This window comes from Arachis stenosperma, chromosome 1 (assembly GCF_014773155.1).
Source record: "Arachis stenosperma cultivar V10309 chromosome 1, arast.V10309.gnm1.PFL2, whole genome shotgun sequence".
Lineage (NCBI taxonomy): Eukaryota > Viridiplantae > Streptophyta > Magnoliopsida > Fabales > Fabaceae > Arachis > Arachis stenosperma.
Window position 1 is genome coordinate 127,221,816 of NC_080377.1, and position 19,357 is coordinate 127,241,172.

At 31.3% G+C, this 19,357-nt stretch overlaps 1 protein-coding gene across 1 annotated transcript; it reads left to right on the forward strand.

The window, feature by feature from the left end:
• The first annotated feature begins 592 nt into the window (after positions 1–592).
• Positions 593–11,761, forward strand: LOC130972050 (cullin-associated NEDD8-dissociated protein 1). The gene is made up of 29 exons (XM_057897148.1): positions 593–804; positions 1,011–1,097; positions 1,210–1,379; positions 1,834–2,044; positions 2,689–2,851; positions 3,526–3,655; positions 3,738–3,852; positions 3,969–4,126; positions 4,232–4,355; positions 4,625–4,675; positions 4,754–4,836; positions 5,338–5,422; positions 5,497–5,598; positions 5,782–5,880; positions 6,566–6,676; positions 6,752–6,835; positions 6,911–7,051; positions 7,651–7,743; positions 7,913–8,034; positions 8,135–8,297; positions 8,396–8,635; positions 9,015–9,263; positions 9,355–9,531; positions 9,623–9,769; positions 9,856–9,972; positions 10,182–10,350; positions 10,756–10,833; positions 10,912–11,050; positions 11,334–11,761. The coding sequence occupies exons 2-29, from the start codon at positions 1,062–1,064 to the stop codon at positions 11,428–11,430; spliced, it is 3,654 nt and encodes a 1,217-aa protein (XP_057753131.1). The 5' UTR covers positions 593–804; positions 1,011–1,061; the 3' UTR covers positions 11,431–11,761.
• The last annotated feature ends 7,596 nt before the right edge of the window (positions 11,762–19,357 follow it).

Here is a 19,357-nt window from a genome sequence, read left to right on the forward strand (position 1 = left end):
TTGTAAGTAAAAATAATAATTTTATATATTGTAAAAGTTATGAATTTACTAATGATTAATATAACTTTATTACTTTACTAATTGTGGTTTTCTAGAGGATTTAATTTTTTTTTGTTGATTGTATGAAATTTAATTAATCTATTTAAAAAATGTTTATAAAATAAATTAGTGTTCGTTTAGATATTATTATTTTAATAAAAAAATGTTTAATAAAAAATATTTTTTTTTATTTTTAATATATTTAATAAATTTTTATTAGTAAAAATAAAAGTACTAAAAAAATAAAAAAATATATTTTTTAAAAAATTATAATTTATATTTTTTTAAAAGATTTTTTTTAACAAAAGATATTTTTTACATAATAAATAAATAAATATTTTTATATTATTATATTTAAATATAATTAATAAAAAATATTTTTATATAAAATATTTAAATATAAAACTATTTCTATTTTTTTATAAAATTTAAAAAAAATAAAAAAATTTATTTTTTAAAAAACTCATCCAAACAAATTCCTAATAGTTAGTCTATTTAAAAAAAAGGTAGTAATATATAAAAAATGAAATGAATAGGGTTTAAAGGTAGAAGAGTGTGGTGTGAGTGAGAGCTGGGTAGCGAGGAGTGTTGAGTGCAGCCCAATCGGAGTGAAACAAGACCTGAATCCAATCCGTTTCCCATTCTGATCCATCGCAATCGCATCGCCTTTTTCTCCATTCTCTCTGCCTCGCCGGTGCCGGATTCTCAGCTCGCACTTTCCTTGCTTTGCTTTGTTTAGGGTTTCATCCCTTTTCTGCTTTTCAGGTTCTGTTCTCTTTCTCTATCTCTCTACCAAAATCTCTTTGTTCTTCGCTCGCTATGGCCTCTGCTCACTCCTGCATCCCACCCCTGTCGTTAGCATTTAAGCATTCCATGTTCTTTAGAATTTAGGAGAATCGTTCCTTTATGCTTTCAACTTATTGTCACACTCATCCGACGTATTTCTAAATCAAGTTTTCGCACCTTCTCAGATTGCAGCTGTTTTGTGAGACTTGGCATTACACATTCACAGTGTTGGCAACATGGCTAATTTAACTCTAACTGGCATACTAGAGAAGGTACATAGTTTTCTGTTCTTTTTGGAATGAGCTTGAGAGTATGGGTGCCATTATATATAGTTATTTATGTTAATTGATTCTTTTTCGGTTTTTTCTGAATTGTTTCTTGTAGATGACTGGAAAGGATAAGGACTATAGATATATGGCCACGTCTGACTTGCTTAATGAGTTGCAGAAATCATCATTTAAGGCTGATACTGATCTAGAGATGAAGTTGACAAATATCATCATACAACAGCTTGATGATGCAGCTGGTGATGTTTCTGGGCTGGCTGTCAAATGGTACAGCAATTCTCTATGCTCACTTGTATATTTTAGTTTTGCTTTGCATGTATGTTTCAAATAGTGTTATTTCGTCTTCTACCGTCAGTTATGGATTTATGCCGCTGTTTTCAAAGGTTAGTTAAGTATAATTTAAAAGATTTTGTAGGATTTTTTTGCTCATTCTGCTATTCTCTTTTTCTGTATTATTATTATTATTATTATTATTATTATTATTATTATTACAGAAGCTAAAATCATGCCTACAGTTTTAAGAACTTATAATGAAAAGTCAGCTTGTTAATCCCCGTTGTTTTTACAAACACAAGTGTTGCAGAAAATGATTTGTTCAAGGGTCTTCGTTGTAGGGAGCTCAAGTTACAATGAGAAAATAAAAAATAAATGATAGTTTGATACTTTTCAGAAATCTATTAAATATTATATTTATGAATCTAACTTGATAAAAGATTTGCAGTCTTGCTCCATTAGTGAGGAAGGTGAGCGAGGCAAGGGTTGTGGAAATGACCGAAAAACTCTGTGATAAATTGCTAAATGGGAAGGATCAGCATCGTGATATTGCCAGCATAGCTTTGAAAACAATTGTTGCTGAAGTTTCTACTCAGTCTCTTGCCCAGTCTATTCTTCATTCTCTCTCACCACAACTGATAAAAGGAATTACTGGCTCAGTATGTTCTTAGTTATACTTAAAACCTCTGTTCCTTTAATTTTAATAATAACTCATCTGTACCCGTGAGGCCAATGGCACATTCATTAAGTTCCACCTTTTTTTGGTCTTCAGGCCTCTCTGAGTTGATATTTTCTACTTGTAGATGATTTTATGTTTATATTATCAGTTTCTTCTGATCTGATCTGATATGTACCTGTTAGGCAATAGTTGTTTAAGACATAAAAGATATTTAAATATATTTTATTTGATTTCGTACTTATGAAGGAGCCATTTCATTTTTTAATATTTAGACGTAAGTGTTTCAATCGATATTTATTTGCACATCCTTAATACTGTGGCTAAGTAACACTCCGTTTTTCTTTGCTTCTATTTATGATGTCAGAAATTTTATTTCTCATAGATTCATTTTATTTTTGAAAAATGTCATGTGATTTTTTTCCTCCTCCCTTATTATTATATATAGCTACGGGCACTTTGGGTTGTTTTTTCAGTTTATATTATTAGCCCTGCAACTTCCAAGGTTTATGGTGTAACATGAACTATATGCATAAATGTGAAACTGCTAATTGTGATTTATGAACTCTTTAATTAGTGTTTTTCCAAGTAACATGCCTTTTTGAAATCTCCACTTTATTTCTGCAGATGGGCACAGAGATTAAATGTGAATGCTTGGATATTTTATGTGATGTCCTTCATAAATTTGGGAATCTAATGGCATCTGATCATGAGCTGTTATTAAGTTCCCTGCTTTCTCAGTTGGGTTCCAATCAAGCTAGTGTTCGCAAGAAGACTGTGGCATGCATTGGTAAGACTAACCTGAAATTTTGGCTTTTTATTTTTCATCGAAAATTTAGTGGAATTTCGATGTTGCTTTTTCTTGCAAGCGCACTCACTTCTCCTTTTTTCTTTAAAAAAAAATTGCTTTTTTTTTTGTCATTAGACTTGCATAATTTAAGATGGTAATATTGAAGCAAATGTTCCCTAAACCCTAAAACTATCAAGCTAGAAAAAGTAGCTCAAAAAGCTTTTGATGTTTGAACAAACACATCCATACCATGTTGTGTTTTGTTGCAAACTGGCTTTTGTTTCAATTTGGACATCAAAATTGATTTGGTTTTAAAAATCTGACAAAGGGCCTTCGGCCTGGATGATATTTTGGTAAGCAAACACCGAGAGCGTTTATCTATCCATGAGCGTTAGTTTTGGTAAGGAAAATTAAAATATAAGTAAATGATTGCTCACATCCAACATTATGATAAAAAAAGGACGCGAGAAGAAAACTAATGATGATCTCCAGAAAAGTTCTTAATTTCTCTTGACTGAAATGGTGTTCTTTCCCCTTCCTTTCTTGAATGGACCACTAATTTTATGGATCTAATAAATGTAATTACCTTGGACCACTGCTACTATTTGATTATTTAATATTGTCATTGAAATTAAAGTCTGTTATACTTAACAATTTAATTTTCTTCTCTTCAGCATCTCTTTCTTCAAGCTTGTCAGATGATTTACTAGCGAAAGCAACAATTGAAGTTGTTACTAACTTGAAAAGTAAAGTTGCTAAGTCTGAAATGACCCGTACAAATATACAGATGATTGGTGCTTTGAGGTGGGCAATAACTTTCATCTTCCCTCATTTCTGCTTCAGTTCTCTTTTCTGTTAAAATGAAATCACTTTCTCCTTGTTTCAGTCGTGCTGTTGGCTACCGTTTTGGGTCCCATCTTGGAGACACAGTTCCAGTTCTTATTAATTACTGTATTAATGCATCAGAAAATGACGAAGAGCTTCGTGAGTATAGCTTGCAGGTGCTATGTTTGTTATCAGAAGCTTTACAATGATGAAGAGCTTTGTGTGTAACATATTTGTTGTTTTTATACTGTAAGATATTTGCTTTGTGCTCAATAATAAAATGTTACTGCAGGCATTAGAAAGCTTTCTCTTAAGGTGCCCAAGGGATATTTCCTTGTATTGTGATGAAATTCTACGTTTGACGCTAGAATATCTAAGCTATGATCCAAACTTCACTGACAATATGGAGGAGGATACTGACGATGAAGGTCATGAAGAGGAGGAGGATGAGTATGTGACTTTTGTTTTTTGTTCTCTTGGCTGCTTGTATGGACAGGAGTTCATGGTTGCATGTTGTTCTTGTATATTATGTTGAATATATTGTTTCTTTTGCAGTGAGAGTGCAAATGAATATACAGATGATGAAGATGTTAGCTGGAAAGTTCGAAGAGCAGCAGCCAAATGCCTAGCAGCATTGATTGTTTCTCGCCCTGAAATGCTTTCAAAGCTATATGATGAGGTAAAGTTGCTATCAGTTTCTAGTTCATATATTATTGGTTCTTCTCAATATTTGAGAATGCAATAATGATGTTCATATATTACCTTTATGAGATATATGCTTTTATCGTTATTTCCTTCCAATAACATTTAATATTTTCATTAAAAAAGGGGGTGGGGGGAGAGAGAAAAATTATGTTTACATGCTTTTGTGTACATAACTTTTACCCACCTTTTATAATATCTTATCACTTGAATGGTTGCCTAATTTTAGACTCTTCTGTTCTACAGGCTTGTCCCAAATTGATCGACAGATTTAAAGAGAGAGAAGAAAATGTCAAGGTTGGTCTCAAATTGAGTATTATTATTACTTATTATTTAACGAAACCAAGTTGCTTATATGACATGGATATGTTGCAGATGGATGTATTTAATACTTTCATTGAGCTCTTGCGTCAAACTGGCAATGTAACTAAAGGGCAGATTGATGCAAATGAAACAAGGCAAGTCAAGCTTATGATTTTTATTCCAAATAACTCTGTCTAGTTACCTTTTTATTTCTTTGGATGGTGGAAACTTGATTCAGTGAATTGCCAGTAATTCATTCAGAATGTTTGATTCTGATTTCTGCATGAATTAGTTGTGCACTTCGAGACATTTTTAGAAAATATTTTCTCGAATGATGTTCTATCAATATTCTTAACTGCTGCTTTTACTGAAATGGGAATTCTACAAGATTTGTATCTGAAAACAGCTGTCTGATAATAAAATACACGGTAATCTTCCTGGTTTTTCTATATCCACATGATCTGATTGTGCACATGCATTGTGTTGTTTAGTTTTATGATTTTGTCACAATTTTAATATGGGTTGATATGCTTTATCAGCAGCACTATCTTCATCCACTATCATTCTAGCTTTTCCTGTTGTTAAGTGATAAGCCAGTTTTTGCATTTACCTCATATGGTGTCACATTTATTGAATTGTTCTTGCCTGAAATGCAGTCCTAGATGGTTGTTGAAGCAAGAAGTTTCAAAGATCGTCAAATCTATAAATAGGCAGTTGCGTGAGAAATCTATCAAGACAAAGGTAATAGTAATTAAAAGTTGATATATGATTAAAACACTCACTAGATTTTAAGCGTAGTTTACTTGTGTATGTAGGTTGGTGCATTTTCTGTTCTGAAAGAACTGGTGGTTGTCTTGCCAGACTGTCTTGCAGACCACATTGGGTCACTCATTCCAGGAATCGAAAAAGCATTAAATGTACATCATATTGCCTTTGGTTGTAATTATTTTAATCTAATGTGTTTTTATTGAGATTGAAAGTCTATGCTTCATACATAGCTCTTCTTTCGATTGCTTTAGCTCTTGTATATAGTTTTTCTCTTGTCATTTGGTCCTTTAAACTCTCTTTCTCTTATTTTATTTTTATTTTTTGCATTCCAGGACAAATCATCTACATCAAATTTGAAGATTGAAGCTCTTGTATTTACAAGATTGGTATTATCTTCACACTCTCCTGATGTTTTCCACCCATATATCAAGGTAACAGCAAGTTTTTTTTTTGTTCAGTTTATGCTTTTCTCTGGGTTTGATTGCTGCATCAGTGCTGGTGTATGATAAATTTGCTAATGATTATCTTTAAAACACTATTGTTGTATTTCCCTCTTATATGAGTTTTACTGATACATACATACATACATACATATATATATATATATATATATATATATTGGTTTTAACTTACTGTTTATAGTTAACTATTTTTCTGCTTTATATAGAAAAAATTGTTTCCATTGACTAAAGTTATAATTTTGCCATTTCTCGGATTGTACTTATAGATTGATCCTCAAGCATTTTGGTCGAAACATTTCCTTCATGTCATAATTTAGGTATCCATGTTGCCTAGGAGTGGGTTATTGGCATTCTTTCCTATAACTGATTTGGCCATGTTTATGTTGTCAGTAGCATTTGTGATTTAAGTCTTTCTCCGTATTTGACCACCGTGGGTTTCATACAAGGATTGTGTCAACTATGAAATCCGTTTTTTGGTTATCAACATCCGAAGCTTTTATATAGCTGTTCCTTACACACTTCTATTGTTTTTTACTTTGCCTGTCGAAATATTTCACTAAAGGGAAGTAACGTGAATGTTATGTTAATGTCTATGACTCTACGCATGACAAATGGCAGCATACATGCTTTATTAAATTTCTGTTCCTGTTACTAGGCTCTTTCTGCTCCTGTTCTATCAGCTGTTGGTGAGCGATATTATAAGGTCACTGCTGAGGCCTTGAGGGTATGCGGAGAACTCGTCCGTGTTGTCCGCCCAAGCATTGAGGTATTTGTGTGTAGCATCTTTGGGCTGAGAAATAGTGTCAGACCTATTCCTAATTGAAATGAAATTGTGGTGTAGGGATCTGGATTTGATTTCAGACCGTACGTCCATCCCATTTATAATGCCATTATGTCGCGCTTAATAAACCAAGATCAGGATCAGGTTAGTATGATAATTTGTTGAAGATTTCTTTTAAATTTTTGTCATGCTTGACTCTCTGTCTCTCTCTCTCCTCAGGAGGTTAAGGAGTGTGCTATCTCCTGCATTGGCCTCATTGTGTCAACATTTGGTGATCATCTAAATGAAGAACTACCAGCGTGCCTTCCTGTACTTGTTGATCGAATGGGAAATGAGATAACTCGTCTTACAGCTGTCAAGGTTGGTCAGTTGAATTTTGAGCTTTAAAATTCAAGGAATTTTTATGACTTGCAAGTTGTGATATAGATAAAACTTTAAATAGTATGGTAATAAGGGAATTCCTTCACAAGGGAAGTGGAAAGGTCAATGAAATCATTATGATTACTTGTATGTAGCATACCTGATGTGCTAAATATTCAACGTTATATAACCTTTGGGCGGAGCTCTTTCCCAGACCTTACATAACACAAGATGCTTGGGCAATGGCTGCCCTTTATATTTTGTAATTAAGTTTCGGGAATCTTTGTATTCTACCCCCATTTCTCTGTAACAATTAATTGCTTTGCTTAAAATTGCCATTCTGAAGCTTCTTGAAATTTTCTTTATGTAAAGTGAACAGTTAACTCTCAGTGGACTGATATGGGTAGTAGACCCGAATCAAATTGGGGACTTGGTGACCCTAACCAACTATAGTAGCAGGGGGTTGTATGTAACTTCAGATGGCTATATTCCTTTTCTGCTCATAGATGTTCTGCTGTAAACATGATAGAAATCAAATATTTTTCTTCTTGCTGATTTATTTTTAATATATTTTTATAATGTCATGGTTTATTGAGCAGGCATTTGCTGTCATTGCTGCTTCTCCACTTCGGGTGGATCTGTCATGTGTTCTGGAGCATGTAATAGCAGAGTTGACTGCATTTCTACGGAAAGTATGTAATTCTCACCATAATGATCTGTATTATTATTTATTACCTTGAGTAGTGTTTACTTGGAATTTTTTGTGGTGGTATGTAAAGCTTATTTTTTGTTGTTACTTATTCCTGCTAGAAAGGGTCCAATATAATATAATAATCTTTGATTTGCTGGTTTGCAAAACAGGCTAATCGAGCACTAAGGCAGGCAACCTTAGGAACCTTAAATTCACTTATAGTTGCATATGGTGATAAGATTGGTTCTTCTGCATATGAAGTTATTATTGTAGAACTCTCGGGACTAATTAGGTTTGTCTACTGATCTACCCTTATGTTAATTGGCAGTGATGATCAGGATTGATTGACCCAGTAATTTTTCCTGCCTGAACTTTTGTTGCCTGTGTTACAGTGATTCTGATTTACATATGACAGCTCTTGCCCTTGAACTCTGCTGCACGTTAATGAGTGACAAGAGGTCCAGTCCTAGTGTTGGTCTGGCTGTCAGAAACAAAGTTCTTCCTCAAGCTCTGACATTAATTAAAAGCTCCTTGCTGCAGGGGCAAGCCCTTTTGGTATTCTACATTGATTGGTTGATATGGTTAATGTTTTACCCATTTTTAATATCATAAAATCTATGCATGCTTATGTTTTCTTGTTCTTAATGCTCCAGGCTTTACAGAATTTTTTTGCTGCTTTAGTCTATTCTGCAAACACTAGCTTTGATTCTCTGCTGGAGTCACTACTTGCCAGCGCCAAGCCTTCACCACAGTCAGGTGGCATTGCCAAACAAGCGTTGCATTCAATAGCTCAATGTGTGGCTGTTCTGTGCCTTGCTGCTGGGGATCAAAAGTGTTCGTCCACAGTGAAAATGCTGACAGACATTCTCAAGGATGACAGCAGTTCTAACTCTGTATGTTCTCCAGTTTTTCGGCTGCATAGCAAATGTTTTGCTGATAATCTGTCTCCCTGTCTCCTTACTTTTGCAGCCTTCCCCAATTAAATCTTGTTTAAAATATGGATGATGGACTGCTGAATCTTTATTGCTGTTTTTTGTATTTTATTTATTTAAATTTTTTCGTGGCTAGTCTGATAGGATATCCTTAAAATTTGTAGTAGTATTTTAGGCTATCCCTGGAATTTAATAGATACCATAACTTCAGGATATCTTTTCAATATATTGTGGAATGAATTTGTCCCAACACTTCCCATTATACATCCTCATGACTTACTTTCAGATTGTTTCAGCACTTCCTTGTGTACTAATCATATTTTCATTTTCCATTTTAAAGGCTAAACAGCACCTTGCCCTTCTATGTTTGGGAGAGATTGGTAGGAGGAAGGATCTTGGTGCACATGCTCATATAGAAAATATTGTCATTGAATCCTTCCAATCTCCTTTCGAAGAGATAAAGTCTGCTGCCTCTTATGCTCTTGGTAATATCGCTGTTGGCAACCTTCCAAAATACTTGCCGTTTATCTTGGATCAGATTGATAATCAGCAGAAGAAACAGTATCTCTTGCTTCATTCTTTGAAGGAGGTGTGTTTCCTTGAACAAATCTTTTCCCCTTGATTGTGATTTTGTGCAGATATTTATGGAAGATACAATTCTATTGCCCTTTCTTACCCAGGTAATTGTGAGACAATCTGTTGATAAAGCAGAGTTTCAAGAGTCGAGTGTTGAGAAAATACTTAATTTACTCTTCAACCACTGTGAAAGTGAGGAAGAAGGGGTGCGCAATGTGGTGGCTGAGTGTTTGGGAAAAATTGCACTTATTGAACCTGCAAAACTTGTTCCTGCACTCAAGGTAGCTGAATTTTCTGTTGGTATGCTGTATTCATGCGTTTGACTTGCAAGTTATATATGATGGATATCTTTGTGTTTTGAAATTTCTTTAGGTAAGAACAACCAGCCCAGCTGCTTTTATCCGAGCTACTGTTGTCATTGCTGTAAAGTACTCTATAGTGGAACGTCCTGAGAAGATAGATGAGATCATATACCCCGAGATATCATCATTTCTGATGCTTATCAAGGATAATGACAGAGTGAGTTTAACACCACTCCCCTCTGGTTTACTGGCAGCTTATTAGATTTAAATCTTGTCACACTGATTGTTCTTATGACCATGCAGCATGTTAGACGAGCTGCTGTCCTGGCTTTAAGCACATTTGCACACAATAAGCCGAACCTCATCAAAGGTCTTCTTCCTGATCTGTTGCCTCTTCTCTATGATCAGACAATTGTTAAGGTAACCTGATTTGTTTTTCGTCACACGAGAGTTTTTAGAATTCAGCATGACATTATGATATGCACCTGCATTCATCTTTCCCGTGATGGGTTATTTACAGTAATTTTCATATAATTTGTAATGACATTTGAATTTCATAGCCTACTTTTAACAACGTAGAATCTCATATTAGTGAAGTTGGTCTTATTTTTATAATGTATGTTTCACAGCAAGAGCTAATACGGACAGTTGATCTTGGCCCTTTCAAGCATATTGTGGACGATGGACTTGAATTGAGGAAGGCAGCGTTCGAATGCGTGGACACATTATTGGATAGTTGTCTTGATCAAGTGAACCCCTCATCATTCATTGTTCCTTATCTGAAATCTGGGTTGGATGGTGAGATTTTGTTATAACCTTTCGTCATGCATGCGAGTTAGATGATTCTGATACAACGATCTAATATTTAGATTCTCAACATTTTTATTTCATGTTGACACTTTCCTTTATATTAGCTTTAAGATATTTAACTATCCCCTTAATCCATTTTTCCTAGTATGTTTGCACAAATTAAATGTCAATGTACTAGAGCATGATTTTCATTGATGTACCAGAGGACTAGATTTGTATGTTTCTTACTAAAGCTTAGGCAATGTTAACCATGGTAAATTTTTTTCATAGCTATTATTAAATCTGATGAACTATGTAATACTTTAGGGGTTGAGGATCCTGCCTCCCTTTATTCTTTTTCAATACTTATTAATATATCTGTAATTTGAAGGATAACAATCTTGTATTTTTCAGATCATTATGATGTTAAAATGCCTTGCCATCTCATACTCTCAAAGCTAGCTGATAAGTGTCCTTCTGCAGTCTTGGCAGGTTCTTAACAGTCTCTGTTTAAGTATTAAGAATTTTCCGTATTGAAGTTCGTTTTCTAATTTTGATGTCACCTTTCAGTGTTAGATTCATTGGTGGATCCTCTTCAGAAGACCATTAATTTTAAGCCTAAACAAGATGCTGTCAAGCAAGAAGTTGATCGTAATGAAGACATGATTCGAAGCGCGCTTCGAGCCATTGCTTCGTTGAATCGTATTAGGTTTGTATTTGATCTGTCTTTCCATATGATGCCGCTTTCAGATATGGTTCGATTCTGTTAGTGATGCAACCGTAAGATTAATAAATGGATGCACATAATATTCTGCCTTGGTTGCGTTAGGTGCTCTCCCATGATTAGTTCGTAGAACAATGCAAATTTAGTCTGTTTTCATAGCTGCACTTTTTTTTAAAAAAAAAAATTATATTTTGTCGAGTCTGTTTATTTGTAAGTTTTTCTTCCTCCTTTCCTGTCTGTGAGAGTTAATATCTTTTTGTTTTTACAGTGGGGGAGACTGCAGTGTCAAGTTCAAGAACCTTATGAATGAAATATCGAAATCACAAACTCTCTGGGAGAAGTACTATTCGATCCGCAATGAATGATTGGCTTACACCCTTTTCTGTTGCCCTTTATCATAATAGATAAGAAGTGGTGAACTATTATATGCCATGGGTTTTCGGCTGGTCCACAACTTATTTACCTTGAGGGGGGAAAAAGTGATAGGTCGTTTTGACACGGATTAATGCAACGGCTGTGGAGAGTGAACTAAATTATTGTACCATACGAGAGAATGATATTCACGCTATAGTGCTGATTTCTTGTATAGACAAAAAGGTTTCTTGCCTTCGGTATTTTTGAGATAATACTCAATTTGTTCTCTCAACTTGCACGAATTAGTTCCTAAAATTTTAATTGTCTCTATTTATTTCTTAAACTTTGCAAATGTGATTCATGTTAGTTCTTAGAATAATTTTCGACGCACAAATATTAACGGAATGTTAACGTGGACAGTTGGATGTTATATTGGATTTTGTAAAATGACGTCATTTTTTTTAGCACTTAAATAGCTCAAAAAAACATCTTAAGTGATATTTATTGAAATTTTACTTTCTAAAGCAAGTGATTCGACGTCGTTTTTGGGTACTTGAGCGTCAAAATCAAAACGGTGTTGTATTACAAGTTTTGTTTTTGGGTACTTGAGCGTCAAAATCAAAACGGCGTTGTTTATGACATTGCTTCATTAATGTATTTGTGCCAAAAATCGTTTCACGACTAATGTGAGTTACCTTTACAATGTGAGTCACTTTTATAAAGTTCAGGACCTAAAAAGCAATTAAAATTTTAGAAATCAAATTGAGTATTAACTCTTCTAACTTTATGTGAAATTTCAGACTATTTTTTTTCTTTATTCATATGTTGTTGGAAATGGTTTAAAAATAAGAGGTGTGGACTATAAATTCAATTTATTATTTGAAATTCATTATGTATTTTGAATAGAAAGCACTGAAAGTTGATCATTCATAAATTAATATGAATAAAAATATCAAAATGTAAACTTTTTTTCTTATTCAATTAATTTTAAGTTAAAAACTTAAAATGTTGAATTTAAAGAGAAAAAAAAAATTACTAAAAAAATGAGAATAGCATACAGACATCATCACAGAGGACTGAGGAAGACAATGGTGGTGGTGATAGAGCAGCAAGATACTTTAGATCAAAACGCAAATACCCTCCAACAACACCGCCTCCGACAATTTTGAAACTGTGAGTGATACCAACCTTGGCAGCGATGCCGGAGGCAACCATGAAGAGGATCTTAGAAATTTTTACTTATGCCGTCAAAATTCTAAAAGCAATTTAAAAATTTGATATACTATGTGGATTCTAAAAGTGTTATATAAAATATTTGCATACAAGAATCTACTTGCCTAAACTAGTGGGTATAGTATACCCAAACAAGGTGAATTAACTGAAATTTTTTAGTAAGTAAATTCTGAAGTACATAGGTACCACAATATGTTTGCCACTGAATCAAGTGGGCGGGCACTTCACAACTAGTAACATTCAATTGACAAAATTAACTCATCATGCTAATAAATTTTGTAAAGTAAATTTATTTCCTAAGTACTAAATTGAAATCTAAAAAGTTTATACATAAATGTTAACTGAAAATGAAAAAGAGACATGATAAGTTGTGATGCTAACTTATCTCAAAATTAAATCATGACAACCAATCAAGAGCATGGCGCAGAAGTAAAATCTAGAATATTGGTGAGTTTAGTTTAGAGAGCCCATCGTGGAGTCAAATTAATAGAATATTGGTGAGTTTGGTTTTATTGTTATCATTTTGAGCACTTGGTTGAAAAGGAATGACCGAATTTTTAGGAATAAAATCAGGTGTTACAGAAGTAGTTAACAGGTCGATTAAGAGTTACAAAGAGTGGAATAATATTTGATCTTTTGAGTTGTTGATGGCTTTTGTCGAAAATGATTAGGAATTAGTTTATTTTACCAGTTTAGTACTTTTCTGTTGAAATGTTGATGCTCCACCTTGTTGTGTTGAGCTTTTTATTTCAAAAAAAAAAACAATGATTTGTTAATTCAAGTAGGATGATCACTTATTTATATTAACAACATAAAATGAAACCCATGATATCTCAAAAAGCATAAGCAAGATGTCATCACTTATTTTTGTCATCACTTAATCTGAAGAGGAGTGTTCTGAAGAGGAGTGTTAAGGGGCTAAGAGGAGTGCTAGGAATTAACAACTTTTGTATTTTGTAACCATCAATTGGTCATTAATAATATTTTTAATGGTGTGAAATTACATTCAATGGTGGAAGATTACTCACTTTTCTTTTGATGGTTAAATGCTGGTCACAAAACACAAGAGTTGCTGACCCCTAGATTCTTCTTATTCTTAATTCACTGAGACGAGTGAATGCTGGCAGCGATAGCGCAAATATCTCAAAAAGCACAAGTAATTTTAAGCTAAAGAGAATATAAACATAATTTAAGCAAGATCATAATCCTCAAAACACTAATATTTAATTTATTGTTCATTCATGATCCTATTAAAAACGACAAATGACGATAAAAAGCCATAGAAAATAACAAGAAATGTTATCAAGGAAAGTACCAGAAGTCAATGGAATATTTGTTCTATGATTAAACCTTCCACCCTTAGTAAGTGGCCAAACAAAGGCGTGGATATAATAAGATGCTTTCCAGTTCTTCATGGTATGGGCACACTTCCGATGGACAGTCACTTCTAAGAAATCTCGCTCCATGGGAGGAGCACCACTGTCAAGTTGCAGTGCAGTAAAGTCCTTCGACACGGACAGCGTGAAAACTGAGAAGCAGAGCGCCCCTGATTCGGGTTCGGAATCCAATTCCCAATAATAGAGTATTGCACACAGCTTCCCGTTGCCAAGGTCAACAAGATTGAATCTGGCCCCGTAATTAATCCTGGGTTGAATACCCTCTAAACACACATCAAGGTATTGATATAATGCGACACGGCCATTCTGGTGGTTAACCAGAATGGCAAACACCCTCTCCAAAGGTGTCTTGAGAGGAGGTACCTCACACTCATGCGTAAGGCAAACCGTGTAGTTGGTGTAGTTGTTGCTGCTGCCGAGACTCAGAAGGGGCACAGAAATTTGTGGGGGAAAAGTAGTACGATAGGGGTCAATTTCAGGACTGAACCTACCATCTATGAAGTTCGAAAGATTGTTATCACTTATCAGCGTCGGGCTCAACCGTCCAAAGTGGGCCAAACAGGGTGTTGTGGAGGACGAACATTGACAAAGTCTTCACCTAGCTGGCTGTAGTTCGGAGGAGGGTTTAACTCTTTCCAAACTCTAGAATCAGAACAAAGAACGTAAAATCCAGAATTTTTATAGACGTAAACATCGCCCGAGCCTGGCGTGTTTGCGATGAATGACTTGTAAAGAGGGGCGGGGTACACCATCCAGTGATTCCGGAGGCAGAATACTGCGCTCCTCAAATTTAAATTCGTAGATTGGCCTGGAGCCGGATTTTGACCTGGACACCGCCATATAGATCTTGGAGTTGAACTCGAAAGGACACAAATCACGCTTTGGAAGTGGCAAAGAGAACTCGAACATTGGTGGAGGCAAACAAGTCCAATCTTTGATATCATCTTCTTGTTTCTTTAAATTGCTTAGTTTGATCACGAACAACTCTTTCTCAGTAACAAGGCAAAGGCACGCTTCCTCTACCATTTCAACCTGCTCCGTTTTTTGTTTTTTGGCTCAGCAGCATCCAATCCCGCCATTACACTCTCTGATCGTACAACGAGATCACCACTGTGTAAGTGTTTTAAAATTAAAATTTATTTTTTGTATTTTAGTAGTATTTTTTTTAAACAATATTTATTAATCATAAAAAATATTACTTTAATTTTAACAATATTTTTTTAAATACTATAGTAATTATATTACCATAATAAATGACTTAAAATATAATTGCATGCCAAGAAAATTCTTTTTGTTCATTTGGATCTTTATTGGGTCATGACTCTTTTTGTTAACATTTTTTATATATTGTTAAAATATTAATATATTCGGTATAAATGCAAGGTGATATGAATTTAATTTTAATATACTATCAGTAGATATATTTAATTACGTAATATTATATTATTAAAATAACAATTATTTTTATTGACTACGTGAATAATTATTTAAAATAATAAATATAATTATATGACTGTATAAAACTATTTTGTCTGAATTTTGCTTTTTCAATTTTGATAAGAGGCATCAATTAAACTTGTATCAAACTTTTAATTTAAGGAGTAAATACAACTCTTTTTTTAGATTGTTCTTAAGATTTAGAAATTGTGCCCAATAAAAATGTAAACAAAAAAGTAATTATAGAAAATAAGAAGTGAGAAATAAAAAATAACAAGTGTAAAAAATAATAAAAATTATAAGATTTGTACTAAAATATGTAAAAATTGAGAAGTGTTTGAATAAAAATGACCAAAATTTAAATAATAAAAAAAATAAAATTAAAAATGACCGAAAGAAAAATGGAATCTCTTATTTACATGGATTTGTGATTCTTGTTTTCGTGCATGACTAGAAATTTTTAGAGTGAGTAAGTGTGTAAATGAATAAAAGTTCTCCTAATTTATTGAAATTAATACTAATTATACAGAAAAAATCTTAAACTAATTGATATAATTTTAGACTTTTTGAACTTCAAGTAAACTTAGATTTTAAGTAATCTTAAATCTCAAGTAATTTTGGACCTCAAACAAACTTGAACACCAAATATAAAATAACTTGACCATCGAATCTAACTCATTCTTATTTTCTTCAACGATAATATGTTTTATGCATATATGATCTTCACTTTAATTATTGAAATTTTTCTAATGTCGATTATTTGTGTTAAATTTTTTCACAACAAAAATATTTTAGATTGTAATTACATCAAAATTAAATTGGGGTTATATATCCTAGTTTAACATAATAAATTAAATTTGTATTAAGAATATATGTTATAATAATGAGATAAATATTATGTTTTTGGGTAAAAATTGAAACGCAGTGGGTGCACAAACAGTCTCTGTTGTCCCAACAACTTGAGAGGTTCTAAAAGGAACAAAGACAAGATGGACAACTCTTCATCCGTCATAAGGCAAAGGCATGCTTCCCCCGACAATTAAACCTGCTCCATTTTTTTTTTTTTTACTCAACCGCATAGTGGTGCGGCAGCAAAGTAGAATTTGGATAACTAAGGTTAAAAATGGTGATGATATAGTAATAATTTTTAAAAAGTTTCGCAAATTAGTATTTTATTTGAGGGAACTAGTATATCTAGTGTTTTGTTATGAAAAGTTTTATAAAATTAATTAAATTTAAAGTTTAACTATTTTTAATATTAAAATAATAATTTTTATTTGTTTTTAAAGTATAACAATCATTTATTAATAATATTTATATAGTTTGTGATTAAATTAAAAATATTTATATTAAAATTATATATTTTTTTACTTTTAAACAACATTAACAGTTAAAATTGTAGACATTTTTTTATAGTTCATGACTATAAAGCACGGATATTTCGTTGAGTTGCTATGTCTGCGTGTCGGATACATTTTGGACACGATACTCATTGACACTCGTTCGACACGATACTCATTGACACTCGTTCGACACGCGTGTCTGTTGTGTCAAATCGTGTCATAATAAAAAATAAAAAAAATTCTCTGGACACGCTTGAACACATCTAAATACCATCACGTGTCAACGTGTCCAGCCTTATTCTTAACATGTATTTTTAAAATAAATTTAGAAATACTATATATTATTATTTATTAAAACAAAAAATATTTTAAATACTTTATATAATTAAAATAAAATATTAAAAATAATTAAAAAATTAATTTATCTTTTAATATCAATAAAATATCAAAATATCATTACAATTTATCTAAAAAATACTTTATATTTTATCTATATGCGTGTCCTCGTGTTTTATAAAATTTTAAAATTCGTATGTCGACGTGTCCCATATCGTGTCGTGTCCCGTGTTTGTATTAGTGTCCGTGCATCTTAGTTATTATGAGTAAAAGTGTAAAACTTTTAAACTCTCTTATTCTTATGTTAAAATCAATTTGAGCAAGTACCGTTGAATATGAGATCAAATTTGTCATTGAATTACCTTATTTATTATCATAGGAAAAAGAATAAAACTATTATGGAGATATTTTTATTAAAATTTATCTAGAACTAATTTATATTCAAGTATCATATTTATTCTTTTGAATAAGAGTAATATGACAAAATATTTTATTATGTTAAAACTTATTAATATATTTTGTCTATTTTTGAGTTGAAGTAGTTATGTTTATACCTAAAAATAATTTTATGTTTTTTTTGTTAGTTCAAACACTGGTCAAAACTACTAAAAAGATAAGATAAATGCACAATTGAATGCACATTATCTTGTTACAACGATGACTAGCTTATTGATTTAAACTAATTTATAATATTATTTATTTCAAGATAAATCATAAAAATTTTATTAAGAAAAATGATACAATTTATATTTATCTTTTATACATAAACATCATTATATATAATTATTTCTTATCCTTACAAAAAGATGCATAAACATTAGAAAGACTCAATATGTGAATAGTTATTATAAATTAATTTGTAAGAGATAAAAATGATAAAATTTTTAATAAAAATTTATAAAAACTTAAATAAATAGAAATAAAATAAAAAAAATTGAAGAGATATAATACAATAACAAATAGTACAATAACAAATAATAATATTTTATAGTTTATTAAAAAATCAAAGAATAAAAAAGATGCATCATAGCAGAAAAAAAATATTAGGGAATAAAAAAATAATCGGTAAAACAATGAGATTCTCTTTTAGCATATATGACTTTTCTAGTGAATAAATCATGAAATATAGAAAAATATAACAAAAAAAGGAATAAAATTATTTTTTTTAATAAATTGAATAAATATTTACAATCATATAATTGATGGTGTGCATATAATTATTAAACAATAAATTGTAAAAAAATATTAATAGTGATAAAACTATGAAAGAATAAGAAAAAAAAAGATGAAAGATGTATTTTGTATTTTTTGATTTGATTGTTAATTGATTGAATTATAAATTATGAAGGTAAAATTAAATATATATATATATATATAATATATATATATATATATATATATATATATATATATAGAGTATTAATTTATGAAAGATAAAAGTAATTAAAGATAAGATAAGAACAAATAAAGATAAGATAAAGATAAGATAAGATAAAATGATAAATACTAAAATTGTAACTGAATTTATGTATTCTGTTGAGATGAATTTGTGAGCCGCGAAATTTTTTTATTGTTGTCATGGACTAAGGTGGAAGAGTGGTTTAATAAATAAAAGTATTAGATTTGATATTAAAATAAAAAATATAAACAATGAATAAAAATTTAAAATTTAAAATAAAATATTTAAGATTAAGAAAAAAAATAAAAAATAATTTTTGATAAACAACTACTCAAACATTAACATCACGATAATTGAATCAAATAACATATATTTTAATTAATTAAATTAAATAATTGATATAATAAATTAACTATAATTGTTTGGCTCAATAAAGTAAGTTAAATAAATAAAAAATATTTTATAAATATACGATATAAGAATTATAATATTTTTAAAAATAATTAATCAAAATACATAAGACAAAAAAATTAATTCAAATTAAAATAAAATTAATTTATTTATTTCAGTCAAATCAAATAATTAATATAGTCAATTAGTTATAATTGATGTGATTAAATAAAATAAAATAATTAATTAATCATAACATTCTTAAAAACCATTAATCAAAATATATAAGACAAAAAATTAACGTAAACTAAAATAAAATTAATTTATTTATTTTAATCAAACTAAATAATTAATATAATCAAATAAAATATTAAATAATTTAATATTTATTTTAATTATAAAA

Coding starts and splice junctions, on each gene's coding strand:
- LOC130972050 (XM_057897148.1), top strand. CDS start 1,062: ATGGCTAATTTAACTCTAACTGGCATACTAGAGAAG. Junction 1,380..1,833: donor TCTGGGCTGGCTGTCAAATG/GTACAGCAATTC, acceptor AAAGATTTGCAG/TCTTGCTCCATTAGTGAGGA. Junction 9,973..10,181: donor ATGATCAGACAATTGTTAAG/GTAACCTGATTT, acceptor TATGTTTCACAG/CAAGAGCTAATACGGACAGT.